The sequence below is a fragment of the Seriola aureovittata genome, chromosome 2 (genome assembly GCF_021018895.1).
Source record: "Seriola aureovittata isolate HTS-2021-v1 ecotype China chromosome 2, ASM2101889v1, whole genome shotgun sequence".
NCBI lineage: Eukaryota > Metazoa > Chordata > Actinopteri > Carangiformes > Carangidae > Seriola > Seriola aureovittata.
The window spans coordinates 31,797,501-31,809,856 of record NC_079365.1 but is presented as its reverse complement, the minus strand read 5'-3'; the positions used below and the strand labels follow the sequence as shown (position 1 = coordinate 31,809,856).

At 42.9% G+C, this 12,356-nt stretch overlaps 1 protein-coding gene across 1 annotated transcript; it reads right to left on the bottom strand.

Annotated features, from left to right (window-relative positions):
• Nucleotides 1–745: 745 nt before the first annotated feature.
• LOC130161628 (cytochrome c1, heme protein, mitochondrial) lies at nt 746–6,672 on the bottom strand. The gene is made up of 7 exons (XM_056365029.1): nt 6,524–6,672; nt 4,290–4,480; nt 4,056–4,182; nt 3,773–3,930; nt 3,535–3,695; nt 1,564–1,664; nt 746–1,348 (listed from the first exon to the last, which is right to left on the bottom strand). The coding sequence occupies exons 1-7, from the start codon at nt 6,602–6,604 to the stop codon at nt 1,244–1,246; spliced, it is 924 nt and encodes a 307-aa protein (XP_056221004.1). The 5' UTR covers nt 6,605–6,672; the 3' UTR covers nt 746–1,243.
• Between the last annotated feature and the right edge of the window lie 5,684 nt (nt 6,673–12,356).

The following is a 12,356-nucleotide window of genomic DNA, read 5'->3' as shown; positions in this document are numbered from 1 at the left end:
ATTTCAGGACTGTTATTTCAGCTGTTGTTCTCATGTATTAGCAAACATACAGATCATACAGGTGACTGTTGGTTTCTCTGACAGATAATTAACAGGTGATGTTAGAAAACCCAGACGGTTGTTTGAAAATACGAATGATTTTCTTCTTCTAACCATCCAGATGAAGAAGTGTAATACAGATTTTAAACTCACTCACCAGCTTCCACTCTGGTTCCTGTCCTTGAGCCAGTGGCGGCGGCCATCTTTGTTTTGATTCAGAGACAAGAGACAACTGGTTAAAAATCCTGTTCATCACATAGAGGACAGAGTATCTTTTCGACAACTATTCTTGGGGTGGTGATGATAAATGAAGGAATCTGTTGCTTCATGTTTCTCAGGGACATTCTGCTGCTGCTGTTGTTGGTCTTTGACATGAATGTGGTGAGAGGCTGATCAGTGTTATGGTGGTCTCTCTCTCTCTCTCTCTCTCGATGACTAGACGTGTGTGTGAAACCTAAAGGTAGCGACAGGTCGTTCCTGTGTGTAGTAGGAAATATAATCCTGCCGCCGCCACTGAACAGAGATGTGACCTGAAACCAGTCTGCGCCGAGGAGGAGGTGATTCTGGTTCTACCTGGTGTTGGAAAGTCACACACTGACATGATGAAGATGATGACGATGATGATACTGAGGTCTGGAGTTGGTTAAGGTCAGTTTATTATTTACAGGACAGAGTATCAGCAGAAACAGAACCAGACTCCACACGGTCTCCTTGAACATAATTTATTTGTACAGTGGAACAGAGGTTCAGGTCGGTGAGTTCACTGACGCTCTGGAGACAGATGTTTCACGGCGTCTCTCGTCTGGTTGTGGAGTATCTTACAGAGACGGTGACTGGTGTCTGATTGGAAATGAACTGATACCAGCCATGCCTCCATGCAGATCAAACAAACATTAACTTTGTGGAGGGTGCGTTCAAAAACACCACAACTCTCTTACACAAACCGGCACCACGATGCTCCAGAAACAGGAAACATGTCGCACATCATTTCTACACGTCTAAAAAAAAAAGGCCTTTTTCTGCACAAACAGACTTTATATATTTATATATTAACCCCGGTCTCTCCACCCTTGTAGAAGGGTGTGTGTGTGTGTGTGTTGGTCAGTTGTTCTGAGTCCATGTGATCATGGTGAGCTGAGCGTTGTGGGATGATTGAACACAGCCCTCTCTGGTAGCGTTTAGGCCCAGATGGGGGGGTTTCCTTTTACTTGGGGGGCCTGTAGGCGATCTTCCTGCTCTTCAGCACAGACCACCTGTGTCTCTTCAGGTAGTACAACAGAGGGATGAGGATGGCCGAGCCCATCAGCAGCTGGAAGAACCAGAGGAGACAGGTGAGTCCTTCGACATGTGACACTGTTTTACACCTGTTCTACAGAGAGTTTACTGTCAGGTCAGGTGACTCTGACACCTCCCTCTACACCTGACTCCTCACTGGATCACCTGTCTAACCACATAAACATCTTAGAACTGAACCAGTAATCACCAGTCTGGACCAGCTGACTGAGTCCCTGGTGGACGTCGTACCTTCAGTCCCATGCGTTTGCGCTGGTCGTGCTCCGGCTCGGCAGCCCACCTCAGGAAGGTACACACATCCTTAGCAACCTGGCTCATGGTGGCGGGGGTTCCTATGGCAACAGACACACAAACATCAGCACCGTGATTCTTATTACAACATGTGTAAATCACTCTCCTTCACAAAGAGGCTGAGTGATGAAGTCAGTGTTTCACAACCCAGCAACATTAAATAAAGTTCATGTGTTTATAGACAAACAAACAAACAAATAAATAAATCAGCTGGAGCGGAAACTCTTCTTCTGCAGGTTTTTATAAAGAACCCTGAGGAAGAACTCGACGCCTCATTTTAACATTAGATCATGTGACCTCGATCTGTCACATGATGCAGCAGGTGTGGACTGATTATACAGTTATTTATTTTCAGTTTATCTACATATTTAACAGGGACAGTTTACAGTTTAACGTAGATTGAAAACAGATCATGAATCTAACGTGTTGCACAGAGAGTTTCTATCTGCTGCTGATTCTCCTCTCCCGTCTCTAATTGACTTTTACATGTTTAATGTCATTAAATCTGTCAATAACAAAAACAACACAGGGATAATATCCTACAATTATCTACAAATATACAGATGTTCAGATGATCTAACCCTAACAACAAGCTACAAACAGTCCAACAAAGACAATTAACAGAAATAATGATCCAGAGATGAGAACAGCTGTGGTTTGTTTCTCTGAACCTTTGTTAGAAATGAATTTATATCTGAGTTAATGTGATTTCAGCTGGTGATGTGTTCACTGTCGTCATGGAGAAAGCTGATTTTCTAAACTTAGATCTGTGACGTGATATTTCACAGTGACCTAACCTCGGGTCTTTGACTCTGGGATCACTCATTATAATCCCATGATTTTTATAACAGTATACACCCTCCACAGTCTGACTGAAATCTCTGTTATTACACTACAAACTGCTGCTTGTATCCTGTGCTCTCAGTCTATGTTTCTACCTTCATCATCATCATCATCATCACTTTGTTCTGTAGTGAACTCATCTCCTCGACTTGTCAACAGACCGTCCTCTGGACTTTCCTCACCTCACTCAGCAGACGTCACTTCACTTCATCATTTATTTATATTTAAATTATATTAACTGTGAGATTTTGACACTTTCACATAATTAGGAATTTTAAACTCATAGTATCAGGACATGTTTTTATTTTGTAATCTACTTCCTGTTCCCTGTTGTGAGGAAGCAGCTGTAACTGAAGCGAACTTCCCCTGAGGATCAATAAGATTGTGATCTGATATTGAAGTCAGTGACTGGAGCTCGTCAGTGTCTCCTGACGTCACGCACGTCCTCCAGCCTGAGTCTAAATTCATCTCTCACTGCTGTTAAAAACCTTCTGTTTCATTTGATTAACTTGTCATTCTTCTTCATCGTCTTCGCTTGTGTTTTTGTTTGTTTTCTTGTTCATGTGACAGGCGTCATTGTTAATAAGACTTTCTTCTTCATGTCTTTCCTGGTAAATAAATGTTGTATAAAACTAAAACTGAAGTTTCAGTAAAAACTGAGACTAGTCAATATTTAACCTCAGTTCACTTCTGAGTGTCTGTGATGGAAGAGCTGAACGTTTGGTTTTAACAAACAGGATTTTATATTTTCATTCAACAAGTTGTAATTTCTGTAAATAACTTTGAAAATGATTTGAGTTTATTTTGTCACGTCTCACATCATATATATATTTATGTTATTTGCTCTTCCGTATTGGGTGTGTGTGTGTGTATATATACGTATTAGTAGTTGGAAGTTGATGAAAAGCTGATGATGCTGCTTTGTTTATAGTGCAATCAAACACACACACTCACACACACACACACACACACACACACACACACACTCACACACACACACACACACACACACACACACACACACACACACACACACACACACACACACACACACACACACACACTCACCATCTTCGTACTCCAGCACCTCGTTGTAGATGGGCGGGGCCATGCCAATGGCCTGTCCGGGGAAGTAGGGGTTGTAGTAGAGTCCCTCTCTGACGCTGACTCCGGCGGGGGGCTCACAGTATCCTGTGAGCAGGCTGAACACGTAGTCCTCTCCTCCATGTCTGAGGGCAGAGGGAGGGCAGGTGAACACCACACACTCACACAGGTCACTCTCACCTGTCAGCTTCCTGGTCGTTACCTGGCGTTGACGATGTAGCTGAGGTCGGGGGGCAGCGCTCCGTTGTTGGCGACGCGGGCTGCCTCAGGGTTCGGGTACGGCTTCGGGAAGTAGTCCGACAGTTTACCTGGACGAGTGAACATCTCCCCACTCTCATCAGGACCGTCCACCACCTCCACCTGAGGACAGGGACAGGTAAGAGTCCATATATATACACACAAGAGACACACACAGACACAGACACAGACACAGACACACACACACACACACACACACACACACACACACACACACACAGACTCACCTCCTCAGCGATGGTCTTCACCTCGGCCTCCGTGTGCGACACTCCCACCAGGTTCCTGAAGGCCAGGTACTCCATACTGTGACAGGCCGAACACACCTGTTTATACACCTGGTAACCACGGCGAATGCTGAGGGGGCAGAGTCAGAGAGAGAGAGAGGGCAGAGTGATTGAGAGTGATTAGTGACAGTGTTTGATAACTGCAGTCTGTGTGTGTGTGTCTCTGTGTGTGTGTACCTGGCGTGGTCCAGAGAGGACAGAGGTCCGGCGTGGCTCCAGGGGTAGTTCGGGGGGTGGAGCTCCAGGTCGGAGGCTTTGACGGACTGGTGCAGCATCAGAGCGAGCCCTGCCCCCCCGGCTGTGACCACACCTAGCGTCGTCAGGGCAACCTTCTTGTTCCGCGGCAGACTGGCGAAGGACATGTTAGCCTACAGCGGAACAGAGAGTGACCATCATCGTTATTGATTATTGATCTGTGCTGACTGTGCAGCGTGTCGTACATGTCATTGACAGTGTTAGCTTCTGATTGGACGAAACAAGCTGCAGCATTTTTCACTTTCTTCACTTTCAAATCCAAAACTAATGATTGAGTTCAAACATCAGCAGTATTGATCTGAGGATTTAAAGTCTTTGATAAACCTTTATTACTCTGTCCTTAGTGTTTGTTTACATGTATTAATGCTCATCAACATCTGAAGCTTTGACCGAGGTCAACCAGTGTTTACACCAACATCTATTATTTACCTCACTGATTAATTCACTGATTATTTTATCAACTCATTCTCCCCTTGTTTGATTTATAACTTGTCAAAGATATTAGATTCCATATTGGAAATCTTAATTTGTGGAAGCTGAATATGACGGTCGAAAAAAAAGCAGCTGCCACGTCTCAGGTTAAAGTCATGTTAATACATCACTACAATAATAATAATCTTCTGATGATGTAATAATAACTTCAGCTGTGGTTAGTGTAATTATTGAAATAACAGCAGTGTTGACAACATGACTGAGTTTTCCACATTCAGCTCAGAGTCAGAGTTCAAACTGTCTTTACTTCTAGTGAGCACGCTGGTCCTTATGAAACTGCCCTTCACTGGTGCTTTTGTAACCAGGCAACAGGAGTCACATGATAGCATCACACACACACACGCGCGCGCACGCACACACACACGCACCATCCTCTACCTCCAGCCTGAAATCACGCTACTCTCAGGGGATCAATAAAAGATTCTGATTCTGAGATATTTGTATTTTACTTGAATATTTCAAATATAGGTTAATTAATATTTCATTACTTCACCGTACTGTAGAAGGAAATATTGTACTTTCATATCTTCATATAACTGACAACTATAATTATTTAATTATATTCACAAAACATATGATCTCCCTATAAAATATGCTACATTAATATGGACTCAAGGCCTTGGACACATATCCACACAGGTGTTATCACACCTGCTCTGTGTCCAGTTGTGTAAAGTTAAGCTGTGATTCACATGAGGTCACATTTATGTATTAAAACAAATGATTAAGTAATAACTTCTCCTGCAACAGAACTAACAGGAACGTTTCTGGTTTCTCATGGAAAATATTATTTTAGTTTTGCTTTATTAGAAAATAAGTAACGTGTTAATAAAGGCTCTGCCTGTCAGCTATCTGAAGGCGCCAAAGGAAGTGTTTTACTTTACTTTACTTTAAGTGCAGTGTGCTGGGAATACGTGTGCACATTCGCTGCAGTGGGGTTTTGACTGCAGCTGTTTTACAGTTAACTTCACATGGTGTTATTGCTGCTGTTAGTGGGGTGAAGGGTCAGAGCTGCTCCCACCATCAGACACTGATCAGGGGAACAGACTCTTCACCCCAGCTCTCTCTGAGGGACAGCGGGGACAGATGAAGGATACAGCAGCTCACAGGACTGGAGAGGGTTTCCTCCGCCGGAAGTCCTTTCAGTCCTTGAAATGCTAACTCGCTAGCAAGCTGATTAGCTCAGCTACATTAGCAATCACTGTTTCTGACAGTTGGTTCAACACTAAGTCAACAGCAAAGACTATGATCACACAGTCTGGTGTGGATGCCTATAACCACGTACCGGTAGCTGAGATATAAGTTTAACTTTCGAGAACGAGCCCGTTAACCGGCAGGTTGATCCTGCATAATGGGTTAGCTAACCGGTTAGCCTAGCCCGCTAATGTGGTGATGAATACCGACTTTGAGCCGTCTGTGGGGGTTGTTATAGCGTTTCCCTTATCGGTGTCGGTCTCCATGTTTCAACAATGACTAAATATCTGAGTAGTAAAACCCACCGTTATTAACAACATCCTGAAAAGAGTGGGAACACGAGTGACCTTGTCTCACCCCGATGACAGCAGTCGGGCTAACATTAGCCCGCTGCCGGGGCGCCTTTCTATCTACCCGCTGTTTTAAACACGGGCCCAGGTGATGAATATAACTCCCATCCATCGACCTACCTTGGGCGTCTTGATCATTTTCGGTGCGCTGAGAAGAGCTCTCCCACTCCCCGATAACACCACGACTCGTAGCGCCGCCATCTTGTCTGCGGTTCTCTGGGCTGGAAGAAGCTGCTGAACCAGCGACGAGCCGGGCACAGAATGCTTCCGGTCTGAACCTTCAAAATAATAACAGCATGTGTGAAGTGCGCTGGATTGTAATTACATGTGACGTCCCGGTCACCACTGTCAGATTAAAACCTTTATTTTAACCATCCCTAACAGTTTTCTATTCGACATTCCTCTCTACTGAGATAAATGAGACAAACATATGGGTATGTTTCATGAATGATAATTTATAGAGGGTGGGTGTTATTGCTGTGTGTTTTGGCAACCTGTAACTGTAAGTCACTTACGAACGGGAAAAATGGAAAAAGTGTAATGAATTAATTTCATGCTGAAATGAAGTAAGATACTCAAAACAAAATATTCTATCAAACAATACATTGACACCATATATAGACATCATATATTTGAAAACTAAATGAAAAAGCTGACCCACTGTTAAACTTAAAGGCTGACCCCCCTCTACGGACCATTAAGTATTCTCCCTTTCTCCCAAAGTGTCATATCTGCTTTTATTTTGAAGGTAGCCCTCAACGACCGGAACTAGGTTACATATTTGGACTCATTCCGGCTAACTTGACGCAAACCTTACACAACCTGGATTTACACAACCTGGTTTTTCGCGTTATTTAACAACATATTATTAACATTAATATTAAAATGAACATTAACAGACGCAGTTTCTGTGTGTTTAATAATCAGTTATACAGTGAGAAGTCATGAGTCTTCATGACGTTTGATCACAGAAAAGTCAGTTATCAATGATAACATGATTTTAGTTACTACAGGATTTGTTTTATGTACTGTTTGTTGTTTAAAGCTCTTTCTTCATGTGGTTTGACACTGAGGACAGAGATGACCTCAAGCTGCTTTTGAATGAAAAACTTTATTATACCACTGAACAGATGACAACATGTACACATAGTGTACATACATGTTATCTTTTTCTTTCTTTCTTTCTTTCTTTCTTTCTTTCTTTCTTTCTTTCTTTCTTTCTTTCTTTCTTTCTTTCTTTCTTTCTTTCTTTCTAAACCTTTCACTTAAACATGTTTATTGTTTTTTTGTTGGGACTAGATCAAATACTTTTCTATTTGACTTTCTGTTAAATATGCAGTCTGTTATTTTCCTTTTTAGTTTATCTGTCCATTACTGGTCTGATTGTTGTTGTTCAGTTACTTCCTGTTAACCCAGTTGTGTTAAAGTGAATCAGGTTCAATCTCATGTCTTCAGAAAGACTTCTGTATCTGCCCCATGTACTTGGACTCTGTCTTTCAGCCTCATGGTCCCTTTTCAGCCACTGAGTTCCCTGCACACAAGACAGTCTCAGCCCAGTCTGGTCTAGTCTGGTCTTTCAGAGCAGGGACGTCCCTCTCATTTTTCACCTGATCTCCGTCACCTGTTCTCTGTCACCTGTTCTGTGTCACCTGTTCTCCTTCTCTTAGTCCTGACACCAAGGTCTCCACAGCTCTGAACAGATCAAAACCAGAGTTGAAGGTGTTACCGGTTTTGTCCAGAAGGTGGAGGCACAGCATCAGAAACTAAAACAGCACTTTATTAGGAACACATGTACACCTGCAATTGTGTACAACTATCAAGTCGGCCAATCAAGTGGCAGCAGCAGATCCAGGTGAAACATGATCTCGGAGACTCTGAGCTTTTTGATTGTTGGTGTCAGATGCTAGTGATTCTCAAGCTGCTAATCTCCTGGATGTTAATTTAGTTTTTACATCCAGTGAGCAGCAGCTCTGTGTTGATCAGAGGTCAGAGGTCAGAGGAGAATGGACAGAAAGCCTACGGTCACTGAGATAACTACTTTTTACACCGATACAGGTAGATTAGATTAGATTTTAGATTAGATTAACTCTATTGATCCCACATCTGGGAAATTCATTTACCACAGCAGAAAATAAACATCTATAGAATAAACATCTATGGAAATATAGATAAAAATACACCAAATATACACTAATAAATACAATATACACAATACACACGATATGTACATGAAAAAGTGCAAGTGATACTATGATGTAAAGACAATGCTGGACAACAGCTGGACACAAGGATGCTGTTATGTGTGTATTAGTGAGGGAAGCTTGCACTGGAATAAATTAAGCAAAAATACTTCACAAGGTTGTGAGACCTGAGCCTGACCGAGACCTGGACCTGACCGAGACCTGGACCTGACAGAGACCTGAGCCTGACAGAGACCTGACAGAGACCTGGACCTGACAGAGACCTGGACCTGACAGAGACCTGGACCTGACCGAGACCTGGACCTGACAGAGACCTGAGCCTGACAGAGACCTGGACCTGACAGAGACCTGAGCCTGACCGAGACCTGGACCTGACAGAGACCTGGACCTGACAGAGACCTGACAGAGACCTGGACCTGACCGAGACCTGGACCTGACAGAGACCTGAGCCTGACAGAGACCTGAGCCTGACCGAGACCTGGACCTGACCGAGACCTGGACCTGACAGAGACCTGGACCTGACAGAGACCTGGACCTGACAGAGACCTGGACCTGACCGAGACCTGGACCTGACCGAGACCTGGACCTGACAGAGACCTGACAGAGACCTGGACCTGACCGAGACCTGGACCTGACAGAGACCTGAGCCTGACAGAGACCTGACAGAGACCTGGACCTGACAGAGACCTGACAGAGACCTGGACCTGACAGAGACCTGGACCTGGTCCTCTGTGACACACCTTCATGTCAGATACACATGAGAGAGGAAACTGAACTTGAACTTCAGACAGAGACTGTGACCATGTTTTCTGAGGACTTGGTTCCCGTTTAGCTCTGGTCCAGTCTGAAGAAAAAGGAGTCCTGAACAGTCCTGAGTAAATCTGAATAAATAAATAAACCTCTCAGGACTTTCAGGAATAAGACCCTACTACAGGACCAGGACCAGGACCAGGACCAGGACCAAAACCAGGACCAGTGACAGTAGCTGATTCTGTAAACACACTGAGACTGAGTGGAGATTTAAATCAGCGTCACATGATCAATGAAGCCTCCTGATTCACAGACGGAAATTAACCTGAGTCAACTTTAACAATGATCAGAGTTACACACACACACACACACACACACACACACACACACACACACACACACACACACACACACTGACCTTCCCTGATGTGCAGCAGTCAGATCAATACATGTATTAATGAGCTCAGCTCAGCATTAATGAACTGCTCTTTGTGTATTTGTGACCTTCATAGTTCATAATTCAGTCAGGTGGAGCAAGGATCAGTTTATTCACATTATATTAATGAGCCTGACACAAAAAGACACAAAACAAATGGAACGACATGAAACAAACACGAAACAACCCGAAACATAACAACACGACAAGAAACTCAGTGAAACGACAGGAAACAAAGATAGATAGATAGATAGATACTTTATTTATCCCCGAGGGGAAATTCATGTGTCCATTAGCTCATTGTTTCTAATAATAATAACAGTTGATAATAAATAAACAATAATAATTATATTAGGCCACTTCCTCTGGCTGAGGTGTTCTACAGTCTGATGCAGTGGGAACAAAGGATCTCCTGAACCTCTCTGTTCTGCAGTGAGATGAGACGTTTGCTGCAGATGCTTCTCTGTCCTGCCGGACTGATGTGGAGAGGATGTTGGTATAAGGGATGTCACGATACCAGAAATGTAGTAGTTGATATCAGTACCAGTGAAATTCCACGATTCTCGTTACCTATTTTGATGCCATGGTAAAAAAAACTAATTCATAATTAATTAAAATTATAAAATATTTAATTCAAATAATTAAATTGATAAATTTCTCTTTCATTCCTTTATTGAAAAATACGAATAAAAAAACAAAAAACAAAGAACAGTGGAAAGTAGCCTTCAAGAATTTAAAGTAAATAGTACTAACCTAAAATATAAACAATCAGCGTTTTATTGCACAGCTTTTCAGCTATAGTGCTCTGAGACAAAATGTGGAAATAATAGATATAATAAAATGAAATGAATTGACATAGCAAAAAGAATTCAAGAATTAAAGTTAACAATACTTTTCTCAAATATTCAGCCAGTCAACTTTTTAATGCAGAACATTTTAATACTGGCACATAAAAAATATGGACATATAATAGATATAATAATAAAATTAAACAACTTTTGACACTGCGAAAAATAACAATGGCATGTCGCCTTCAAGTATTAAAGAAAACAATACTTGGCTAAAATATAAGCAGTAAACTTTTTATTGCCCAGCATTTCAACTGTGGTTGGAAAATGTGAAGGCATGGTTTACAAACGGGCTTGTGCGGGTCTATAAACAACCTCTCATCATCCGCCTCGAAAACAAAATATTTCCATAGCCGAGGTGCTGCAGCTGGACCAAGTTGTGTGCCTGAACTTGTGGCCGGACCGCAGCCTGGTCGAGGACGTTCCTCCTCCTCCCTCGGGCGGAGGCTGAGCATGTGCAGTGTTTACATGTGTCAGAGTCACTCGTGTCGCCAGTGATGCAGTGATTAGTGTTAATGTTCTTTACACATGTTTCTGGTAGATTACTGTCACTTTTGAGGTAAGACACTTTTGCACCATGAGATAAGTTGCTCATACAGTTAATGACATGCTGCTTGTGCGCAATGAGGCCTGATGCTCGAGCGGCGTGACGAACACTTGTTCACCTGCCTCCCTCAATAGGATGTAAATCTTATTGTACTTCCTAAGAGGGTGACCATCAATCTCGTCACGTGTCGGTACCGTCCTGTTTTTTGCCATGTGGCATCGACTTGGTACCTAAGTATCGGTTCTGGCGACAACCATAGTTGGTACATTGCATATGTCTGTCCACAACAGTCCTGAGTGAGTCCAGACTCCTGCAGCACAGACACAACCTCTTTGACCAGCTTGTCCAGTCTCTTTGTGTTCGTGTCTGACATGTTGCCGCCCCGCAGACTGCAGCGTTAAAGAGTCTACTGGCCACCACTCACTGATAAAACATTTGCAGCATTTCATTGCAGACGTCAGAAGACCTGAGCCTCCTGAGGAAAAACAGCCGGCTCCGCCCCTTCAAGTAGATGGCATCAGTGTTCAGGGACCAGTCCAGTTTAATGTCCTGGTGCACACCTAGGTATTTATAAGTATAACTGAGACACAATTACCCAGCCTGGTTAGTTGATTAAAAAGGAAAATCAAAGATACAAGCCTGGAGCTAGCTTTTAGCATGCTAACTTCAGTAGAACAGAAGAAGTGATAGAAATAAGAGTTAACAGTTAGTTTCAAGACTGGTCAGTAAACAGTTGCTAATGCTAATGTTAGCATTGCAATGGCCAAACTTATTAATGAAGTCTTTATTTTAACCCAAAGCACAATCTCTTCCTGAAGTCGTTCTTGTGAGTGAATGTCACCAAACTTTGACTCTTCCACAAACTCAACTGTTTATTATTGTTTATTTATTGTAACTATAACGATGAAGGTACAATCGAAACTGCACCTTCATATAAAAGGCTTTTGAGTTCTGATGTATAATACTGAAGAACTGATGTATGAGTCTGGGCTCTTCTGTTTACAGTGGTGTAGTAGAAATAGAGGCAGGTGTCCTGTGGTCTTGTCAGGTCGTATTACAGCAGCAGGTCGACTGTTCAAGGTGATGATGGCCCGCAGAGCTTCAGCTTCAGTCTGTCAGCGGCTCTAATCCACAGCGACATCAGCCTCCTCCTTCCTGCTGGGCCCCAGTG